The sequence below is a fragment of the Carcharodon carcharias genome, chromosome 3, assembly GCF_017639515.1.
Source record: "Carcharodon carcharias isolate sCarCar2 chromosome 3, sCarCar2.pri, whole genome shotgun sequence".
Classification (NCBI taxonomy): Eukaryota; Metazoa; Chordata; class Chondrichthyes; order Lamniformes; family Lamnidae; genus Carcharodon; species Carcharodon carcharias.
In genome coordinates this window covers 58,350,221-58,374,376 of record NC_054469.1, presented here as the reverse complement: position 1 = coordinate 58,374,376, position 24,156 = coordinate 58,350,221, and the positions used below count along the sequence as shown (strand labels likewise).

The following is a 24,156-nucleotide window of genomic DNA, read 5'->3' as shown; positions in this document are numbered from 1 at the left end:
GAGATCAGTTCAAGGTTGGTGGCCAATCTCAGAGTGATCGTGATCAAAATCGAAGGAAAGCCTTTTGATCTGGTTGTCATACAAGTTTATGCTCTGTCAAAAGATCATGGTGAGCAGGAAATAGAGGCATTTTATGGTGATATCCTGAAGTGTTATGTTCAAGTTAAATCAAAAGACGTGGTACTTGTAATGGGCAACTTAAACACCACTGGTGAAGGAACATCAGGAACTCATATCGGTCATATGGTCTTGGATTGAGAAATGAATAAACGGGAGGGACTGATGGACTTTTGTCAAGAAAATGATCTCATGGTGGCAAACACCTTTAAGCAACCAAAAGAATGCTGCACACTTGGAGAAATACAGACGAGATGTATAGAAATACAATAGATTGTGATGGTGACACAACATTTTAGAAACAGTATAAAGAATATTGAAACATATCCTGGCGTGGATATAAATTCAGAATATTGTCTCCTAATGGCAAAATTAAGTTAAAACTGAAAATACCAAAAAATAAAATGATGTGCAACCATTTAGACATCAACATGCTGAAGGATGAGAACATCAGAGAGACATTCATTCTTTAAGTATATACCAAGCATGAATGTCTTGGGATTGGGGAATCAAAACAAACAGAGGTCTCCAAACCAAAAATAGAAAGCAGGTGAAAAAACACAGAAGAGAGTAGACAACATGCTGCAAAGGAAATATTACTAAAACAGAAAAGAAAAAGAGAGGATGAGTGGATGACCGATGAGATACTAGCTATGATTATATAAAGGGGAAAAAAAAGATTCCTGTGAGTATGAGGAAATTGAAAAGAAAATAAAGAATGTCTGTGGTTCATTATTGGAACTGGAAGGAAATCACAAAATGAGAATTATGCACCAGAAGGTGAAATCTTTGACATATAGAAAGGGATAATAACTGCTAGTGACAAAGATGGTGAAATATTATTTGAAATGGATGCAGTAGAAAAAAAGATGGATAGAAATGAATTGTATGATGATCCAAATCAAGGGAGTCCTCAAGATAGGGGCAAATGATGGACCAAACATCCTGATATCATAGGAAAATTGCCAGGCATGGATGAAGTGACAACAGAACATCTAAAAGCCATTGAAGAAACAGAATTAGAAGTTGTAACAGAAATTTGTGATCAAAGATAAACCTAAGGATACATTTCAAATGACTGAGCTAACACCAGTATTTCAGTCATTGGATCAGAGCTGAAAAGCTACAGAGACCTCTTATAGACAACAAAGTGAGGGTTGACCTAGGCGTAGTTGGATCACGGACATCACAGAGTGGTTGCAGATGGACTACAATAACTCTTCTGAGCTCCAAGGGAGAAACCTGAGGCTTTACATGGTGCATGACCCAGCTCCATGGACCAGCAGGTGATGGGTGACTGTCTTGCTTAATCTCTACATTTGAGGGACAGAGTTCCAGTTAATGGATTGCCTAGAATGCCTGTACATATGAAGTGCTGTTATCAGTATTGATGTCCATTTGACAGCACCTGTGGAGAAAGAAACAAAGTTAGCATTTCAGGTAGATGACTCGATGTCTAGAACCCTTCTGGTGTAGGGTCACTTATTGAAATGTTCACTGTGTTTCTCTCACCACAGATGCTGCTGAGTCTTTCCAGCATTTACTGTTTGTCTCAGATTTCTAGCATCTGCAATAATTTGCTCCTGGTATAGATTTGTTAGATTTTTGGAGCGTGTAATATCTACAACAGTTCTGTGGCACTGTGTAAAAACATTCATTGGAATTTTAATTTTTGAAATGCATTTTGTTTTCTGTATTTTGTGCTATATAAGGCAAAGAAGCATCAGTACTATGAACTGGAACAAGCATCCAGGTCAGACATCCAGTGCTGGCATCAAATATGGCCAGGTGCAATAGAGCATAGTTAAATTAAAAAGTAAAACTCTTGCAACTTGCTGGGGGTAACGTGTGCCTCAGGTCTAACTTCAGAAGAGCAGCACCTACCACACCAGTGTGAAACTTTCTATTTCCTGCACCAGCCACTCTTTTAGTGTCTTAGAGTTAAACGGCCAGATAAGAAACAGTGTTGCATCATGGACTAATCCCAACTGAATGTTGTCACCTTTGTTATTTGATAGTCTGAAGAGAATAGCTCTGCACCCCTGAAATCACCAAGAAGTCCTGTGGAAGTGAAGGAAATCGCATCAACGCCTGTCCCAGCAGCAGCTTCTGCTGTCAAGGAAGATGAAGATGAGGGTGACAGGATAATGGCAGAACTACAGGTAAATATTGACTATCAATTGTAATGAAATCAATGCAAGGAAACAAATTTTAGCTGCTTTAAGAAAAAAGTGCAAATGTTGTCAAATTCCCAAAGATCATTTACTGCGGCACTCTGCATTTTATTTCTGCTACTTGAGATGTGAGCGATGATTCTAAGGTTATAGATGTTTTAAACTCTAATGACTAGAGCTATAAAACATTTCTATCGTAGGTTCTCATGCTATTTAATCTAAACCTATCAATAGTGTAGTGCAGGCTGAAAGCCTTGTGTCTCCAAATTCCCAGTGTCAACTCTGGTTTTGTGGGCTGCACCTGGCAAAAGAGACTAGGCATGGGAATGAGGGGCACTGAAGAAAATCGGGGATAGTTGCCTTGAGGCAGGTAATTTGGAAGTCTCATTGACAGAAGGCGGAGAGATGATCGATCTCAGATTTGTTAGTCCATGGCCTGAGGAGACTGATGGGGGAAATGTTAGGAGAACGTATCCTGAAAACAACAAAACCAGAAACATTTCTTCCTTACATCTGTGAATAATGAAAAATATACTGCTTTTCATTATAGTGTAGAGATGCATGTGGGGTCTTTAGAGGATTAGCAGATGCTATTTCATCAGCCCATAAGGCATTTGTTTTACAATAGTGCCTCAGGTCTCAGTGTAGTGACAACTGTTCTGTTTTATATTGCACGGTAGAATCCATAGCAACAGAGGCCACAGAAAGTACCTGCTTTCATTTGAGTATTTATCTTGAAATTGGACTTTGGAACTTTGTTTTGGGCTGAGGAGGCGTTTTCAGTGGTTACTGGATGTAAAGCTGACGGGCAGTGCAGGGGGGTTGAACTGTACAACCCACTGTCAGCCAGCAAACATGGCTGCCTCAACATTTGATGACCATTTTTTTAACACTTTGTGGGGAAAGGAGGGAAGCGATACCTCAACACTTGCTCAGAACCTTAGATCAGTATCGCTAGCTTAATTATTTAACTACAATGCCATTGCGGTTGGGGTTGCTGTGGTGAAGTAAGTGGTAAATCGGTGTTACGCATTATTTTGACCACCTTAGGATGTTGTGTGGAATGATGTACATTTACCACTAATGCATCACTCTCCTGTGTCCTTTGCTTTGGTTTCATGTAGGATTGTTGAATTTTAAAGACAATACAAAGACTGCAGGACAGCCAGAAACAGCCAAAGTAACAAACTGAAGTGTGCCAAACAGACTAATATCGTGGCCACTTTATAGATGGCAATAGTGGCGCCAGAGGCAAGCCTTCAATGTAAATAAACCAGTAGCACAGCTGCTGATGGCACCAAAACATCCCTTGGCTGGTAGCTTTCTGGGATTCCATTGACCATTAGCTGGCTACAGCCAAGGGTAAACAACTGCCACCAGTGCTGCTTAGATGTGGTCGTCCATCTTGGGTTAGGTTGATAGTGGGTTGGTCTCTAACAATCTTTCACTAACATCAGGAAAGCTCTGATCATGTTCATGAAGTTAGAAATTTGACTTTGTCTGCTGGTGTGATTGCATTGTAATATTCAGGCATAATTGATCCACAGTTGCTAAATTTGCTCTGCAGTATAAACCACACAATTCAGCAAAAGAATAGGTTTACATAAAAGCATAGCATGGATATAGCACAGAAGGAGGCCGATTGGCCCTTCATGTTCATGATGGTTCATGGCACAAGCAACTAGTCCTACTCCCCGGCCCTTTCTCCATGGCGCTGCGAATGTTTTCTCTCCAATTCCCTTTTGAAAACCAGGATTGAATCTGCCTCCACTACACTTCCAGGCAGTGTACTTCAGATCCTAACCATTCACTGTGTAAAAAACAAAGTATTTCCTCTTGTCATAATTGGTTCTTTTGCCAATCACTTTAAATTGGAGTCCTCTTGTTTTTGTCCCTTCTGCCAATGAGAACAGTTTCTCTCTATCAACTCTTCTTGACACCTCCATGATTTTGAACATATTGATCAAATCTTTTCTCAGCATTCTCTCCTGTGAAAAGAACAACCTCAGCTTCTCCAATCTATCCACATAACTGAAGTCCCTCAGCCCTGGAACCATTCTCGTAAATCGTTTCTGCACATTCTAAAACCTTCACGTCCTCCTTTACTGTGTGATGCCCAGAACTGGACACCATCCTCCAGAGACTGAACCGGTGTTTTATAAAGGTTCATCATAACTTCTGTGCCCCTGTAAAGCTCTGGATCCTGGTTGCCTGTATTATAGAGCCATCTTCTAGTATAGACAGTTCAGTAATGAAAAAGGGAAATAGTAAGCTATTAGCAATGAGAAAGTAGGGAAGAGGGAGAAAAGAACTTTCTGGCTGAATCTGTTTTGCAGAATCAACAAATTGTTAATATTTATGCCTTACTTAACCAGACACTAAACTGGTAAATTGAGAAAACCAATCAGCTAGTGAACAATGAATGGTGCTGTTTAAATGTGCCTCCAAGAAATGTCAATGGATTGAGCAGTTGGTTTGGACGCAGTTTAAATTTGGAGTGGGGCAATTGTATTAGTTAAGCTTTTGAAAGGATGTCCACATCAGAACATGTTTGTCAGCTGGTTATTTGATCGTACTTAATGCAACTTCACCATGAATTATTCAAAGATGTTTTAGCAAACTCTCTTTTTTGCACTTTGTTATTCTTTCTGGCACATGTGCTGCGATTTGCTTGACAAGTGCCATTTGCTGCTTAACATGACAAGGAAAGCTGGAGCCTCCATTTGAATGCAGTATTGTGAAATGCCTGTCAGACCAATTTACCTGCAGTGGGTTTTTGGTGAATTGGCTAATGTGAATAAGAAGTTTGCAGCACCTGTTGTGTTGTGTCCCTTTCTTTACTTTGATAGCAAAATTGTTATGCTTGTCTCGCTGATGTGTTTTTTGGATCTGAGTGTGCTAGGTACATAATACTTTCATGAAGAAAGCCAAATTGAAGGTTGAATAGTCTCAACTGGCTGTTTTGCAATGTATATGGAGAAGTTGCATTGAATGCTTATGGTTGAGTTAATCTAATAAATGATTCAGTAACATTTCATTAGCATTGTGCTGCTCCTTTCTCTATATGACACAGATGTCAGATGATAATAGGGTACATGTTTCTAATATGACTTTTGGAGTGATTATGAACACTGGGATTTAAGGTTGGAATGTGTGCAAAAATACATCTTGTGAATGATGAGATAAAAGTTTTTTGTAAGACTGGAGAAGCTGAATTTATACAGGCTGTGTGGGAATGTTTTAAAAAATGAATTTTCAACATTCTCAACTGAGAAATTCATCCTCTGAAATGTTCTGAAATAAGTCATTAAAGAGGGTTTTCTACTCCAATCCATTACAGCAGTTAAAACAATTACTTAACCACCATCCTGTGTTCAAAAGGCTTTTTTTTCAAAATTGAAATGCACGTTATGTGACTAACACCACTTGGCCTTGAAAAATGATATTCCTGATTAGTGAAGAAGGGTGTATAATTTGGCCATTTGTGACATGATGCCCATGTCTTGCATCTCGCAAAACTTAACTTTAGGGTAAAAGCTGGATTTGTGAACTGTTGAGAGAAATTTTTAAAAAAACACCATTATTGAAAAAAAATCCACATTGCTGACATTTTTTCTGTCAAAATGGCCTGAGGGCAGGGGATTTGCAAATTAAGAAGCACAATTCAAAGCACAGATACTCTGGGGGTAGAGTGCCAGCACTTAAACACATTTGGATTTCTTCCAGGAAGCTTGGTTTGTTGTTGACATTGCGTAGACAACAGCCTCTGCCTACAGGGAGCTGAGCCAGCCATTGACTCTGAGCACTGATTCTGCAGCAGCTTTGGATGATGCTGCGGAACAGGTTTGCTCAGCTGCCCCATGGCTCTTGGGGACTTGGAGCAGAGTGAAATGGTTATCAAACTGAAGGGAAAATGGAGTACAGGTCAGGTTAACTTCAAAATATTGGAACTGATCAAAGTATGAAGATGAGAAAAAAGATGTTAATACAAAGGCTGTCATTCAAAATGTAAAGAAAGTACTAGGACAGAAACATCAGTGACTGGAAGCCACGTCGGCTCTGATTTTAACAGTTCATGGATGAACAAAGATAATGGAGTCTTTGTATTAACCTTTTTTCTTTTAAAAAGTAAAAATCCTTCCTCTCAAATAGTATAATTTTGGTGATAAGTGCTGATTTTAAAATGCTTGGAGGCAGCTGGTCAAATGTTTGCGGTAAACCTGTTACAATGAAAGTGTGACCATTAACTAGAATACTGTAATCCTAGACCAAATCCTTTAAGAAATAACACTGAGTGCTGTGCAGTTATCATTGTAATCTAACCTTATGGTTATTCAGCTTTCCTGATTCAAATGTGTCAGACTTGCACTGTTTGCACATTCTGTGCAACAGTACGTAAAATAATATCGGCAGTTTCATTTCTCTTAAGGTAATGTTTAATTTTTCTATGAATGTAGAAGCCATGTTCACAAATGCAAATTCCTCTTGTCTCAGTACTTTGCAGAACAATCTTCTCTCGGGGTTAGACATTATACTTCATATTGGATCTGTTGGTAGTTGCAATCCTTTACCCAGAGAATTTCGACCAAGGACAGTGCCTTACAGTTAAATTTACCCAATCTGTTTGAAACCACATAGCTTTTGGAAGGCTCCAATTTCACAAGCTTATCATTGGAAACAATCCACATAGTTGACATTTTTTGCTGTGTCAGAGCAGCTAGGTTTCAGAGGAAGTTGATATGTTTTTAGTGGCATAGATTATCCCATTAATCTGTGGCTGTATTTTTCTACTTTATTTTTTGTATAAAAAAAAATCTGTAGCTTTTTTTACCCCACTTCTTTTGGTTAAGTCTGAGGTCCTTATGAAAAATCTGTTTCATTCATTTTATTGAACTTTGGGCGGCTGCACAGATCCTGCATAGGAGGAAATATATGCACCTAAGGAATTTCAGGCCTCCAGGCAATGGGGGTGGAGGGAGAGGGGACTCCTCCAGCATCCTGTCCAGCTGTGTTCTGTGTTAATAGTGTGGACTTTGGAAATTTTGTTCGATTCTAAGAGTATGACTGTGTGAGCAAGTTAAATTTATATTTTGATGTGTAGTGATGTACGGTATTGTTACTAAAGCTAAATCATTACCAGTGTAGAAAATAATACAGATTGAGTAAATACTGAATTCAAAAAACTATTCCCTCAGGCTGGATGGGAGTGGGGCTGGGGTGGGAAAGATGTTATAGAGAACTTGTATGCAAATCTTTTCAAAACACCAACTCTCCCTTGATTTTGCTTGTAGTGAATCAGAGGATAAGCTATTTTATAGGGATGTTTATCAACAAATGACCTCAGTGAAAATTTTATAGCATGTAAACGTGATACTTACAAGAAGCGTAGACGACATAAAAGGCTTCTAATATGTTATGAATTATCCATGTCTGGTTCAGTTGTGGAACTATTTCTCATGAATGCCAAAATGAAATACCTTGTATTAAAGACAAGCCTATGGTTTAATGTATTATAAAAAATAAAATGTTTAATGAAATTAACATGTACCATCAGCTTGTGAAGTTCAGAAAGTAATGTTTATACGCAAATTATATGCAAAATTATTAGGCATTCTGTCCTAAATGAATTTGAGAACGTTGGATACTTTGCATACAGTATACTTAGTTGCTGAACTATAAATAGTAAAAGCTGCCTATTACCTTTAAGTTGTTTTACTGAGTAGTTTTGTGATATCAGCAGTTTTGATGGACAAATCTTGGTTGTACAGCAAATCTTGGAATTGTCCTATTGCTTGCTGTGAATTGGAAGCTGATCTCTGCCATAAAGAAAGTTGCATTTATATAGCACCTCTCATGACATCAGGACACCTCAAGGTGCTTTATGGTCAATTAAGTACTTTACAACAATGACTATAGTTCAAAAGTAGGAATAGTGGGAGATGATGATGTAGTGGTAATGTCACTGGACAGGCTAATGATCTGGGGATACAGGTTCAAATCCCACCAAAGCAGCTGGTGGAATATAATTAAAAACCTGGAATTAAAATCTAGTCTCAGTAGTAGTGACCATGAAACCATTGTCGATTATCATACTATCAAATCCTGTGTTTCGCTAATGCCCTTTAGGGAAAGAAATCTTACCTGGCCTGTAGTTGACTCTTAAATGTCCTTTGAAATAGCTTAGGAAGCTACTCAGTTGTATCAAACCACAGCAGATGGCCCACACTGCCTCATTGATGCTCGGTTTTGAGTTACTAGACCTATTCGAAATCTATCCCATTTAGCACAGTGGTAGTGCTACGCAACATGATGGAGGGTATCCTCAATGTGAAGATGGGACTTTGTCTCCACAAGGAGACAGTGGTCACTCCTACCTATACTGTTGTGGACAGATGCATTTGTGACAGGTAGATTCGTGAGGAACAAGTCAAGTAGGTTTTTCCCTCTTGTTGGTTCCCTCAATACCTGTCGCAGACCCCATCTAGCAACCATATCATTTAGGACTTGGCCAGCTCGGTCTGTAGTGGTGCTACTGAACCACTCTTGGTGATGGACATTGAAGTCCTCCTGTGCCCTTGCCACCCTCAGTGCTTCTTTCAAGTGGTGTTTGACATGGAGGAGTGCTGATTCATCAAGCGGGGTAGTAGGTTGGAACCATCAGGGGGTTTCCTTGCCCATGTTTGACCTGATGCTATAAGACTTCATGTGGGCCAGAATCGATGTTGAGGGCTCCCAGGTGGTGTCTGGGACATTGTCTAAAAGGTATGATTCTGTAAGTATGACTAGTTTGTGAGACAACTCTCCCAATTTTGGCACTAGCTACCAGATGTTAGGAAGGAGGATTTCGACAGGGCTGACTGTGCCATTGTCATTTACAGTGCGTAGGTTGATGCCAGTTGGCAAGGGCAGCAGATACATGGGAACACCACGAAGTTCCTCTCCAAGCCACACATCATCCTGACTTGGAAATATATTGCCATTCCTTCACTGTCACTGGGTCAAAATCCTGGAACTCCCTTCCTAACAGCACTGTGGGTGACCCTACACCACATGGACTGCTGCGGTTCAAGAAGGCAGCTCACCACCACTTTCTCGAGGGCAATTAGGGATAGGCAATAAATGCTGGCCTAGCCAGAGATATCTACATCCCATGAACAAATAAAAAATTACAACAGCCAAATTATGAACCATAAACTCCCACAAACAGCAATGCAATAATGACCAGAGAATCTTTTTTTGTGGTGCTGGTTGAGATGACTATTAGTTAGGAAGACATTAGAGAATAACTCCCCTCTTCTCATCATGGAGTTGTTTACATCCACCTGAACGGACAGCAAGAAGCTCAGTTTTATGTCTAATCCAAAGGACGGCACCTCCAACAGTGCAGTACTCTATCAATGCTGCACTCGAGTGTTGGCGAGACTTTGCGCTCAAGCCTCTGGAGTGGGATTTGAACCCACAATCTTCAGAGGTGAGAGTGCTACCAACTGAGCCCTGGCTGACACCTGTTTGGACAATAAAACAGAATTTGTCAATAATTTGCAGAATTTATTGGCATCCAGTAAACTCAAAACAGCTATCTTTGCATTTAAATTCTTCAGAGACTTTGTTAGTGATGAATTTGAGCAGTTAGCTGTTGAATAAGTAATAAACTGCCCAATGCCAATTTATTGATTAAATATTGCAGTTAAAGAATATTTTTTTAAATTTCAGACACAGCATGGGTTTGACTGCACTTTTTTTGAATTGTGTTTTTTTTTTCCCTATAGCTCCATAATTGAAATTCCTGGACTCTGCAGTAAGGTGATGTGTGATTGATTTTTTTTTTTGGCTAACATCCTGTACTTTAATCTCTCAGGCTTTCCAGAAATGTTCAGTTATGGATGTAAGTTCAAAAGCAGTTGTTGAACAGCCGAAAGTTGAAATGCAAACCAGAGATGTAAGGTCCACAGCCTTGTTATCACCCAAAGAAAAGAAGGTAACATCTTTGGTATCAGAATGTGAGCTTGCTGTGTTCCAATCTTTTCCGCTTCAATACTAATCAAACACTACTCCTCTCTCGTCTAATTTCTATAGCTGTATGAACACTGTATGCTTTCCAGCCAAAGTGTCTTAGATAATTCCTTATTATAAATGTTACCAAAAATGCTCTCCATAGAATTGGATTAAATATTAAAATAAAATGATTTTGGAGACTTTTTCTTTTATTTTGAAGGCTGGCCAGTAACACATTGTCAAAATAGTGGCATTGAATAATCCAGCTGATTTAGCAACCATTTGGCCAATCAGTGCTGGCTCTTTGGAAAAAGCTAACCAATTAACCTCGCTTCCCTGCTCTTCCCCAATGGCACTAATTGTATTCCCCTGTCACTCAGTGCCACTTTGATCTTTAAATATTGTGAAACATGTATAGCAAATAATACTTCCCTCACATTGCTACATGTTGGTAAGACAACTATCATCCCACTTTTATTGGTCCCTAATTCCCATTTTTCATAACGAAAAAAGGAAACTCCTTGTGAGGTGATTGCAAAATGGAGCCTCCAAGTTTTCCCAGATTTATAAATGTGCTGTATCACTACACTGTTCAATATTCCTAAACAAGTTCCTGCATTTAGTTCCTTCATAAACCTACCCATTATGAAAAGTAAAAAGAACTATCAGTAATATGCATATGGCTGTAATATAGGAAATAATATTATACGTGTGGATAGTGTTGATGTACGTCATGTGTAGCTCATCGGAAAGAATGTTGCCTTTGTAGCATAGTAACCAGGATGATGAGGTCTTTTAACATTTAGAAACAAAAGCTCCATTGGAAGCAAAATGATAAATAAGATCAAACTGCAGAGTCTTATTTCAAAATGTACCCTTCTTTGGCAAGAAAAAGTCATTTAAAAAAATTATAGCATTATGATCAATATAGTAGTCTTGCTTTTCCCAAAAGGTTCTGATCGTTTGATTTGCTGGGGATCGACACTCTTTAAACGTTAGGCTGCTGTTGCCAGTAGGTAGAACTCTGTTTTATTTGCTTGAAGGATATTTCTGATTATTGCAATTGTTTTTTCATTCAGCAGTCTTTCCAGCTCTCTGCTATAATCCCATTAAATTGGTGAAAGATAGTAAAACATCAAAAAGGTTGTTTTACTTTGAAATTTTGAATATTTTTGAACCTGAACTAAAAGCATTTATTTCCTAAGAATGGATAGAGTAGTTCTGCTAAATCATAACCAAAGGATTGAAGGAAACAAAAAAATACTCTGAAATCTGACCATGTAGTAAAACACTTGCACTAGATCAAAACATGAAGCTTGCAGAATCAGCACTAGGATATATTAACCATTGGTACATTAATCTAACAATTCACATCAAGAGATTTGATGTTGCTCAAAAGCAAACTACTCTTGTGCATTTTTCTGACCATCTCCAATACGGATGATTTAATTTAAATTAGCCTGTAAAATCATTGTGCTTATTCGAGGCACTTCAGTTACTCAAATTGATCATTCCTTGGCTGCATGTAAAATGTCCTCTTTACAGCTTTGTAGAATCAAAAAAAATGATCAATGCTGAAAACTAGCGTAGATCCTTCCTTTTGGTTTTCTCAGTGAATTACATCCTATTGTAAGCATGCACTATCCCTTGGTGGCTCTGAGATTGGGTTATGTCAAGTTTTCAAATGCCTTAGAATGGCAGAACAATATTAGTGTGCTTAAAATAAATCCTTAGACCACCAATGTGCTATAGTGTTCGCCATCCTTTTCCTGTAAGCTAGGGGGAGCAGTATGACCTGTGAATAATTTTATGTCTTGATTTTCCTGACTCTTGGAGAGATCTGTTAGTTTTTGGTTCACTCCATGCTTTTAGTGGGAAGACTCACTGGTTAACCCTACTTTATTCACTTACTCTTTTAAGCCAAGCCAAGAAAGGGAGCCAGTGCTCCTCTTAAATGAGTTCGAACATTGATAAAATGTGTGTAGAAGACTGGTTTCACACTTCACTTTACATAGTAGTAGTTACGCTTCTCCAAGAGTCATTGGATCACGAGTAAGAATATAGAGGAGCTCTTTTTGTTTCAGATTTCCAGCATCCACAGTATTTTGCCTTTATTTATATAGAGGAGCGCTTGATTGGTCGCAAACATTAATAAAAAATGCTGATTATTTCATGTAAATCAGAGTTCCATGCAGCAAGTTTGCCAAAAAAATTACTGGACAGGCACAAAGTACAAACGCTACAAATCAAATATTTCATTGCACCGAAAGGTGTGTTTTAGCTAAATTTTAACTACGTACAGTGTAAAACCAATATACCTCCTGCTGAAATGCATAATTTAAATGAAGTACACATATGTAAACGTGGTCTCACTTATGATTTCTCTGAAAGGTTGAAATTGAAGCAATCAGAAAAACATTTCTAGTTATGCTATCAACTCTTTCTTCCTTGCTGAAGTTTGAGAAAGCAGCGATAATCACGGCTAGTAATTCATTGCCACCCCTATTATCTGAACATCCTTGATGCTGCTGTATTGCACAGCAAGCATTCCAGTTGTTTTACAAAATAACTATTGAGCCTAATTTTTGAAGCCTACTTTTTTAAAAAGCACTACTTTTGTGTTTCCTATTCAGTTCATATAATGGGAGTTTGTTGTGCCGCTTGTTTGATTGCGGTGCAGAGTTTTGTGTTTGTAATCTATTTTTAAACATCTGTGTTTTCAATTTTTGAACAGCTTTTATGTAGATTTCTAGAATAGAAATTGAGGCACTGTGTTAATTTTGGTACCATCCATATATTTTTTTTAAAAATGCTGTTATGGAGGCTTCAGTCTGAGGCATGGATTATTGCTGTAAAAGGAACACTCCCTACAGAGTGCAAAGGAAGGAGTTTCTGTGCCGAAAAGCCAGATTTTTCTTCATTTGCAGAAAATTCCATGGCATTCAAACACAATCTGAAGAATAACTGTACTAGCTGTATTTCCATTTTGCTACTATTACCTTTACTGATTTCTGTCTGGATTCTGGTGATAGATAATGCAGATGCTGAAAAAGATGATTAACCAACAATAAACATGAAAACATTTGTGAAATGGGAGAATTAAAATTTTATAAAAACTGATATCACAGATGTCTAACAATTTCAAACTTGAATTAGATATTTAGTTTGCTGTGTGTGACATGATGCACATTTCTACAAAGGATGCCTGCTGCAAAATTTAATTTATTTTAAAAGTAAGTTTTATTCACTTTAAGCTTGGCTGTTGAGCACCTAGGTGTTACTGTTGCTTTTCTGGTGTCGGAGCTTGGACTATTGGCAATAGTCATTGGGCTGTCATTGTTTCATTTAGAAGGTTCAGATCTGACGCTCCGAGCTGTTCGGATTTTGAATTGAGGTGACTAATTAAAGACTTGTCCAATCTGTAATCGCTGCTTTTTACCAGTCTTGAGATAATTTGCGGGTTTCAGTTATAACACACCTATTTTGCATCTTTGGTTTCATTTCGAGAATGCTTAATCTGGCATGACTAAAAGAATAAAGCTATATGCAGATATTTTTGTTGGTGGACTTGAGATATTTTTAGTTATGTAATGCATTTGTAATGGAGTGAAGCACAGCAGGTGTGTTATAAATGGGTGACTGTCTAATGTATATTGCAGATCTTAAATTCTAGGTAAATCTGCTCTGCTTAACTACAGTTCACAATTGGTCTACAGAGCATTTGTTGTGCAATAACTTGTTATAATGAAATATCCTAGCAGAGATCAGGCATTTACGGTGAACAAGCCATGTGTACAGACACTGAGGATAAGGCTCTGCTGGATTCCACTGCGGTAAGTAACATAAAATGGTGGCAATTGAGAGCACTTTTGTTTTAAATTACTGACATCTATTATATTCCATGGATATTTTGATTCAAAGAAAATACAATATTCTTGTATTTGTATATTTTCTTTTTGTTTTTACAGGCTTCTTGTGATGCGCCGATGACTTCCAATGTGTTCGTATTCCATAATGTTCAATCGGGTCATTCTCAAATTGAGTTTCAGTTGCAGAATGACACTTCTGTGCCTTCGCTGTATGCAAAGGATACCTTGAAATACCTGGAAGACGAAGAGAAATCTGTGCCAGATATAATGCGCGTTGTCCATCAATCTGTTCAAAATAGGAACGATGCCCCGCCAGAGAGAGAGTACATGCCTGCAATAAAAAATTATGAATCAGTTGTAGAGGTTGAAACGGAAAATGGGTTGAAAATTTTTGATTCAGTGTGTAGACTGGATAACTCAGTACGTGCAAATATTTCCACATCTGAGGAGGTTGTTGGGCAGAGTGTCCGCTCCCCAATTATGAGGACATGCATGACAATACCTGTGGTACAACAATCCACTACAATTCTGGACCAACATGATTCAACATCTAATAAATCTGATCATCAAGAATGTGAAATGCCATCAGCAGACTCAAGTTATCAGAAGGAAAACTATAGCCAACAGGTAATATTGAGATCGAAGACCTCCAAAAAAGCTACTATCAGATATTTGGACAATGTTGATTCTTCAAGTTCCTCTGGAGAAGAGTCCCCATCAAGTGATAACATAGCATTTATGATTACAAACACTGAGGTCCAGGCTCTGTCCAGTGGAGAGGTCAATGACATAGTGAACAAAAAAGGAGAAGATATCCAGACAGTGAACATCGATGCAAATCGAGAAATAACAGCAGGTCAGAGTAGTTATCAGGAGGCTGGGAACGAAGACCCGGTGCTTTTCACAGATAAAAAACCAGTAATTATTATCTTTGATGAACCAATGGACATCCGATCAGCTTACAAAAGATTGTCAACAGTATTTGAGGAATGTGATGAAGATTTAGAAAGGATGATGGCAGAAGAGAAAATAGACGAAGAGAATGAAGCTGCTGAAATCTCTAGTGATACAGAAGTGTTAGCAGAATCTGCAATGGATAATGATGAAGTGCGTTCAAACAGAATTTCTTTTCCTGTGGATTTGGCAACTAGTTCAGTATGCAATAAATCTAGTGGCCATGGACACAATATCCACTTTGGTTCTGCTGAAGTTAAAGCACCAAAAGAAAGTAAATCTGATGTTATAGAAAATGATGATTCAAAATTAGATAATGCAGAAGGTTTGTTTGCAAATAAGGCTGATACCAAGAAGAAGTTTAAATTCAAATTCCCCAAAAAACAACTTGCAGCTCTGACCCAGGCTATTAAAACAGGCACAAAGACTGGGAAGAAAACGCTACAGGTAGTGGTTTATGAAGATGAAGAAGATCCTGATGGAACAGTGAAACAGCACAAGGAAGCGAAAAGATTCGAGATTGTACAATCAAACAGCAAAGATGAAGCCTCTATCAAAACCCCACAATCAAAGCATCATAGCTCCACTGATGTGGTATCTAATTCTTTCAGAACCGATCAGATTCGGAAAAATACCTACAAGACCTTGGATAGTCTTGAGCAAACCATCAAACAATTAGAAACAACAATCAGTGAAATGAGCCCAAAGATAGCAGAACAGGAGGAAGAGTACATAACCTGCCCTTCACAAATCTGTGAATTATCTCAAGGGGCTGTGTCCTGGGATGAAAACAAATCTACTGATCAGCTATTGCTTCCCACTGCAAAGGCACCTCAAAACACCAAGACCAAACCACCACTGCTTCCAAAAATCTCCACAAAAGCAAGTGAATCACAGGTGTCCTATTGCATTCTTTATTATCTGTTCATGCGGGTGATGTGACTCCCTTTTCTGGTATCTAACAGCTGAAGCATAACTGGTTAATGGTTTGGTGAACAGTGGTGTTGGGGAAAGCTATTGTTTATTAATCTGACTGATACAATTAAGCAATTTGATTTTTGTTGATTGGAAGTGTAATGATGCTTTGGTCTAACTGGGTGTTTGACCTTCAGGTAATGTATGCTTCTTGTAAAGTAACTTTTTGTTTTCTGCCTCTGCACCTTCTAATCAAGCTTGAATCTGGTTGAAAAGGGCACTGCAATTCTGTTCACTGTGCATGTGGAGGTAAATGGTTTTTCCTAACAGGATAATGGTGATCCATTTGATGCTATTCACGATAACCAATCTGTTTTCTGATCTCCTGTATATCTGCTAATCCTCATTGTGATTCATATACATTCACAGGAGTAAGAACCTACTGTGCTTTGTTTTAAATGTGACGTTTAATTTTCTTTCAGAGTTCAAATCTGATGTCCCCAACCAGCAGAATGCCAGTTTCTGTGGGATCAAAAATAAGACAACAACAGGGAAATACGGAAAAGGTGACAAAACAGAAGCTTCAGGACCCCCAGCGACAATTCCGACAGGTAGTTTTGTTCTAGAAGTCTGTCCAGAAAATAATGAAAGGAATTATAATTCTTGTCAATTTTAAAATGCTTCCTTCTTAAAATACAAAGTGTTGACATTACGTTTCAATGTTATTATTATCTCAGTTTAATTATTGAACTAAATTATGAACCCGGACCTGGTATCAGCTTATAAATGCTGACGAACTGTGTGAAATTTCTGTGTCTTCGCTGTAATACTCTTAAGTATCTTCCCGTTCCTCTGTCAGTAACCTCTTGCTTATGTACATCTGTATCCCCTTGTGCAGTAAACCCTTTAACAAGTAACTTGCTATTGCAATGTTTCCTATTTATTTTCCATCAGGGTTTTAGTATATCATTGGAATGGCTGAAGTAACCAGATTTAACCAATACTGACTCATCTGAACTAACTACTGTGAAAATTTATGTCTAGTGAATGAATTAGAGTATTAATTACTGGTTAATTAGATTTTTTCCCCCAGGCTTGCATTCTATTAGTAGAAAAGCATGGTTTTAATAATCCTTAATATTCATACTTTTTTCTTTTATTTTCTTTCTTTCCACATTTATATGTTGTGGGATTTACCAGGTCCGTTAAACTCCTGCAAGGCTCACCAGGATAATAAGGTTCTGCACTGTTATTTCTTTTGTCAGCCTGGGGCTATTGTGGCAGGCCCCATGGCTAAAATGTTACTGGCTTTCTGATGAACTTTATCTCCTGCCATCTTTGTTTGCAGGCTAATGGAAGTACTAAGAAAGCTGGTGGGGAGAGTAAGATTACTTCCCCTACTTTACCTGCTTCTAAGATCCCTGCCCTTTCTTCTAGCTCTGGGAAAAGCTCTGTGCCTGGTCCTAGCAATGATAACACTAACCATCCCAGTACTTCCAGTAAATATCCCTTATCTGCTACTAATGTTCTCACACCAACTGCAGGTCGTAATGCTCAACTTCCATCTGTGTCCCATATACCTTCTTCTTCTAATGGCTCCCTTAAGCTTCACGCTCAGAACTCTGCCTTAACAGGCAAAGGTCAGCCTCTTTCATTTCCACTACACACAAATGGTAGACCCTCTCCATCTTCCTCATCCTCTTCCCCCTCCCCAGTTTCTCCCACCTCACTGATTCAAGGTGCGAAGAGCATCCGGACAATCCATACCGCTAGCTTCGCAAGCTACAAGCAACAGAACGCGAACCAGAGCAAATTCACCATGGCCACTGTCAAAGAAACGGCGTAGAGGCAGCACGTTGGAACCCGTCCATCTTTCATTTTTTTTTTCTTTTAAAAAAAAATTGCAGTAGAATGCTACTAATTTCATTATGATTCTGTAAAGTTCCTCACATAGTGTGCATTCAGCAGTCAGAATTAACAGGTCTTTGTAAAACTGCAAACACTGATTTTCCCTAGAAACCACAAGGAATTGTGAAGGATGGATGCTTGCAGTGTTTATTTTGTAAATAATTGTTCTACTTAACCAGACTTAAAAATCAGGTGGTATAGTAAAAGGTTGCACATTAAAACATTGAGCATAATAACAAAGACATTCACCTGCTGGCAACTTTTTTTCAAGCACATTGTTTTGTATACAGAGTATTTTTTCACTTTGCACAGTTGATATTGCTTGAACTATTGTAAAGTTTGAATAATGAACACTGGGATGCTGACTCAAGACTAACATAAATTATTCCATGCCAAAACATTAACCATATGGGCAGGGGCAAACCTGGAAAATTGTCAGATGTAAGATTATATTCAGTATAGGTCAAAAGGTAACTCCGCGCACACACAGTTTGCACTGAATTATACCTATTCAGCATATTTGTTGCTAGATTTATCACTATATTAAGGATATGAAACGAACACTTTATTTGATGGGTGTTTTTTAACCCTTAGCAAGTGCATTTTCCTTGCAACTAATAATACTAGGTCAAGGGCAGCTGCCTGCCGCTTAATGTATGACCTGTTGCATTTTTAAATAACCATATTTAGCTACACATTTCATTATGGCAAGAAATAATCAATATTCCAGTTAAGTCTGCAATTTTCGTTATTGGGGAGTGCTTATAAATAATTAATCTTTCACATGACAATGAAAAGGGACATGATAATGAAGACTAAATATATGATTTAGATGAGTGCAAGGTTGGTGTAATGTTGTAGATATACTGTCTGTTGTACTGCCATTCCCTCTCAATAATAAAGACATGAGTATTGCTTTTTTTTTGGAGTGATGAATGGAAAAACTGCTTCCTATTTTGCTTCAGTTTTTATGTATAGCTGACTTTCCTTTCTAATTGCTCCAAAGCTGTGTTTTTGTACTCCATTTAATAGCCTTTAAAAATCCAGTTGTACAATTGTTTTTTAAAACTAATTTTGCCTATTTTCACAAAAGTGAGTGCTAGTTTGTTAGTTGCAGATGCTTATTGAGGACTGTTAACCACATTTGAAAGACTTGTAAAACTGATGTTTTGTGTGTGTATATTAAGCTATGCATATAGATATAGATATATATATATATATATACACATACACATACACATACATATATATATATATATATATACATATATCTGCTTATAAATCTGCAGGGATGCTTATAGTTTTCACTCTAGTACCAAAGTTTGTTTATTTGCATGCCTTTTTATTATAAGATATATTTTAAGAAACAGATGGGTATATGTGATCTATAAGATGGGGCATGTTTGCACATCCAGAAGTTTTTTGTACAGAGTTTTGTTATTTGTAAAACATATTATATTGTAAAATACAGCATTGTGGTAAACTGCAAACTCTAGCCTTGTGAAGATGCGATGAAATAAAGGGCCGCATGCTTGTAGTTCTGTTTCTTGTCCTTTTGAGTAATAATAAATTTAGTAGTATTTTCTTTTGAAGAGTACTGTAAATATTGCTGTTGTCTCTATGTTAAGATAAAAGATAAACAAATAGAAGCACTTCATAATTGTTTGTTGTGTCCTATTAAAAGGTTGCTACTCCTTTGGGAATTTTGTTTAAGCAGACTACATTACTGGGATAAGTTGCTCCAGAAACACTACTGATATCCTATTGAATCAGCTAATTGGGATGGGAGTGTTCTGCATCTTGGGAAATTAAGATTTCCAATCATAAAACATAACAGAAAAAGCAATGGAACATCACGGCATCACCTATTGTGCCTTGCACACTGCCATTGTTTAAATACTTCGCAGTGATAATTTCACTTAAGCAAAGTCAGCTGATCCCAAATTTTAATTCCGGTGAAAGCTGATTAATTTATTTGGTTTATAGCATATTGATATTGCAGAACAGCTTTCCTAATGTCTGACTGCATCAGTGCTCCTGTAAAAACTGAAATATAACTCTGTATCCTTAATTGTTTGCAGAGCTAAGTTGGTTATAGTCACTGCTCGTTAAATTTTGATACTGGAGTCTGCCATCTGTGACATTGGTAATACCATTTGAATGGCATGGGGAGGTGGTTAGATTCTCTTGTGCTAGAGAGAGTCATTGTTTGGTTCTGTGGCATCCAATTGTTATGTGCCACTTATTGGCCCAAGTCTGTATGTTGCCCAGTTCATTATGGAGATGCTCTGTGCAGATACAGATTGATTTATTATCTGAGGAGTTGTGAATGGAATTGGACATTATGCAATCATCAGCAAACAACCCCACTTCTAAATGATAAAAACAAAAAAACTGCGGATGCTGGAAATCCAAAACAAAAACAGAATTACCTGGAAAAACTCAGCAGGTCTGGCAGCATCGGCGGAGAAGAAAAGAGTTGACGTTTCGAGTCCTCATGACCCTTCGACAGAACTTGAGTTCGAGTCCAGGAAAGAGCTGAAATATAAGCTGGTTTAAGGTGTGTGTGTGGGGGGCGGAGAGATAGAGAGACAGAGAGGTGGAGGGGGTTGGTGTGGTTGTAGCGACAAACAAGCAGTGATAGAAGCAGAATATCAAAAGATGTCAACAACAATAGTACAATAGAACACATAGGTGTTAAAGATAAAGTTGGTGATATTATCTAAACGAATGTGCTAATTAAGAATGGATGGTAGGGCACTCAAGGTATAGCTCTAGTGGGTTTTTTTTTTTTATTTTATATAATGGAAATAGGTGGGAAAAGGAAAATCTTTATAATTTATTGGGAAAAAAAAAGAGAAGGGGGAAACAGAAAGGGGGTGGGGATGGGGGAGGGGACTCACGACCTAAAGTTGTTGAATTCAATATTCAGTCCGGAAGGCTGTAAAGTCCCTAGTCGGAAGATGAGGTGTTGTTCCTCCAGTTTGCGTTGGGCTTCACTGGAACAATGCAGCAAGCCAAGGACAGACATGTGGGCAAGAGAGCAGGGTGGAGTGTTAAAATGGCAAGCGACAGGGAGGTTTGGGTCATTCTTGCGGACAGACCGCAGGTGTTCTGCAAAGCGGTCGCCCAGTTTACGTTTGGTCTCTCCAATGTAGAGGAGACCACATTGGGAGCAACGAATGCAGTAGACTAAGTTGGGGGAAATGCAAGTGAAATGCTGCTTCACTTGAAAGGAGTGTTTGGGTCCTTGGACGGTGAGGAGAGAGGAAGTGAAGGGGCAGGTGTTGCATCTTTTGCGTGGGCAAGGGGTTGTGCCATAGGAGGGGGTTGAGGAGTAGGGGGTGATGGAGGAGTGGACCAGGGTGTCCCGGAGGGAGCGATCCCTACGGAATGCCGATAAGGGGGGTGAAGGGAAGATGTGTTTGGTAGTGGCATCATGCTGGAGTTGGCGGAAATGGCGGAGGATGATCCTTTGAATGCGGAGGCTGGTGGGGTGATAAGTGAGGACAAGGGGGACCCTATCATGTTTCTGGGAGGGAGGAGAAGGAGTGAGGGCGGATGCGCGGGAGATGGGCCGGACACGGTTGAGGGCCCTGTCAACGACCGTGGGTGGAAAACCTCGGTTAAGGAAGAAGGAGGACATGTCAGAGGAACTGTTTTTGAATGTAGCATCATCGGAACAGATGCGACGGAGGCGAAGGAACTGAGAGAATGGGATGGAGTCCTTACAGGAAGTGGGGTGTGAGGAGCTGTAGTCGAGATAGCTGTGGGTGTCGGTGGGTTTGTAATGGATATTGGTGGACAGTCTATCACCAGAGATTGAGACAGAGAGGTCAAGGAAGGGAAGGGAAGTGTCAGAGATGGACCACGTGAAAATGATGGAGGGGTGGAGATTGGAAGCAAAATTAATAAATTTTAAGCAGCACCGAAATAATCATCGATGTACCGGAGAAAGAGTTGTGGAAGGGGGCCGGAGTAGGACTGACCCCATAAAGAGACAGGCATAGCTGGGGCCCATGCGGGTACCCATAGCCACACCTTTTATTTGGAGGAAGTGAGAGGAGTTGAAGGAGAAATTGTTCAGCGTGAGAACAAGTTCAGCCAGACGGAGGAGAGTAGTGGTGGATGGGGATTGTTCGGGCCTCTGTTCGAGGAAGAAGCTAAGGGCCCTCAGACCATCCTGGTGGGGGATGGAGGTGTAGAGGGATTGGACGTCCATGGTGAAGAGGAAGCGGTAGGGGCCAGGGAACTGGAAATTGTTGATGTGACGTAAGGTGTCAGAGGAATCACGGATGTAGGTGGGAAGGGACTGGACAAGGGGAGAGAGAAGGGAGTCAAGATAACGAGAAATGAGTTCTGTGGGGCAGGAGCAAGCTGAGACGATCGGTCTACCGGGGCAGTTCTGTTTGTGGATTTTGGGTAGGAGATAGAAGCGGGCCGTCCGAGGTTGGGCAACTATCAGGTTGGAAGCTGTGGGAGGGAGATCCCCAGAGGAGATGAGGTCAGTGACAGTCCTGGAAACAATGGCTTGATGTTCAGTGGTGGGGTCATGGTCCAGGGAGAGGTAGGAGGAAGTGTCTGCGAGTTGACGCTCAGCCTCCGCGTGGTAGAGGTCAGTGCGCCAGACAACAACAGCACCACCCTTGTCAGCGGGTTTGATGACAATGTCAGGGTTGGACCTGAGAGAATGGAGTGCAGTAAGTTCAGAGAGAGACAGGTTAGAATGGGTGAGAGGAGCAGAGAAATTGAGACGACTAATGTCGCGCCGACAGTTCTCAATGAAAAGATCGAGAGAAGGTAAGAATCCAGAGGGAGGGGTCCAGGTGGAGGGAGAATATTGAAGATGGGTAAAAGGATCCGTTGAACTGGGAGAGGACTCCTGCCCAAAGAAGTGAGCCCGGAGACGAAGACGGCGGAAGAAGAGTTCAGTATCATGCCGAGCCCGAAATTCATTGAGGTGAGGGCGTAAGGGTATGAAACTAAGTCCTTTGCTGAGCACTGAACGTTCAGCATCGGAGAGGGGAAGGTCAGGGGGTATAGTGAATACACGGCTGGGGTTGGGATTGGAAGATGGGGTGGGGACGGAGGGACGGGCAGGGGTGGAGGGTCCTAGATGGGTGTTGGTGTCGATGAGTTGTTGCAGCTTGCGTTCCTTAGCACTTGAGAGAAAGAGAAAAAGTTTCTTGTTGAGGCGTCGGATGAGCCGAAGGATAAAATGAAACTGGGGGCACGCGCAGCTTTGAAAAAGGGTACGGCGGTGCTGCTGGAGGGAGAGGTCGAGTGTGTTCATATGGCGGCGCATGGCACTGAGAGTGGATTTCAGAATGTGACGGGAACAGCAGTCCGAGAAACGTTTTATGTCCCGGAGATACCTGTAATCCTGGGTGGGTTCGAAACATGAGGGGTGGAATTTCAGTTGAAATCCATGTGGGGTAAGTCGGAGACGGAGACAGTCACTGAGAAAGGAGATATGGCTGTGAAAGCGGGTTTTAGTAAACACCTTGTCAAACACTAGGAGAGAAATGGAAAGCAATGAAGGTGAACAAGGCAACAGAGAAATCCGGAAATCTTGTCGCAGAGAGGAACAGAACTTCTTCAAGGAGGTAGGCATTTCTTGAAGAGCAGTGGCAGTCAATTAAACACAGAGATAAAAACAAAAAAACTGCGGATGCTGGAAATCCAAAACAAAAACAGAATTACCTGGAAAAACTCAGCAGGTCTGGCAGCATCGGCGGAGACGAAAAGAGTTGACGTTTCGAGTCCTCATGACCCTTCGACAGAACTTGAGTTCGAGTCCAGGAAAGAGCTGAAATATAAGCTGGTTTAAGGTGTGTGTGTGGGGGGCGGAGAGATAGAGAGACAGAGAGGTGGAGGGGGTTGGTGTGGTTGTAGCGACAAACAAGCAGTGATAGAAGCAGAATATCAAAAGATGTCAACAACAATAGTACAATAGAACACATAGGTGTTAAAGATAAAGTTGGTGATATTATCTAAACGAATGTGCTAATTAAGAATGGATGGTAGGGCACTCAAGGTATAGCTCTAGTGGGTTTTTTTTTTTATTTTATATAATGGAAATAGGTGGGAAAAGGAAAATCTTTATAATTTATTGGGAAAAAAAAAAGAGAAGGGGGAAACAGAAAGGGGGTGGGGATGGGGGCGGGGACTCACGACCTAAAGTTGTTGAATTCAATATTCAGTCCGGAAGGCTGTAAAGTCCC

The 24,156-nt window shown here is 39.8% G+C and overlaps 1 protein-coding gene across 15 annotated transcripts in view; it reads left to right on the top strand.

The window, feature by feature from the left end:
- si:ch211-285f17.1 (sickle tail protein) overlaps positions 1-19,584 on the top strand; it is a 587,788-nt gene extending 568,204 nt beyond the window's left edge. For 13 of the 15 annotated variants that reach the window (XM_041184075.1, XM_041184080.1, XM_041184079.1 and 10 more), the window contains 6 exons: positions 2,136-2,279; positions 10,150-10,269; positions 14,045-14,119; positions 14,255-16,006; positions 16,507-16,635; positions 17,373-19,584. In XM_041184075.1, coding sequence (XP_041040009.1) covers positions 2,136-2,279; positions 10,150-10,269; positions 14,045-14,119; positions 14,255-16,006; positions 16,507-16,635; positions 17,373-17,870 — 2,718 coding nt within the window. In that variant the 3' untranslated portion in view covers positions 17,871-19,584. The remainder of the gene's footprint in view (positions 1-2,135; positions 2,280-10,149; positions 10,270-14,044; positions 14,120-14,254; positions 16,007-16,506; positions 16,636-17,372) is intronic. The other 2 variants (XM_041184076.1, XM_041184090.1) reach the window with 2 other exon arrangements.
- Positions 19,585-24,156: the final 4,572 nt, after the last annotated feature.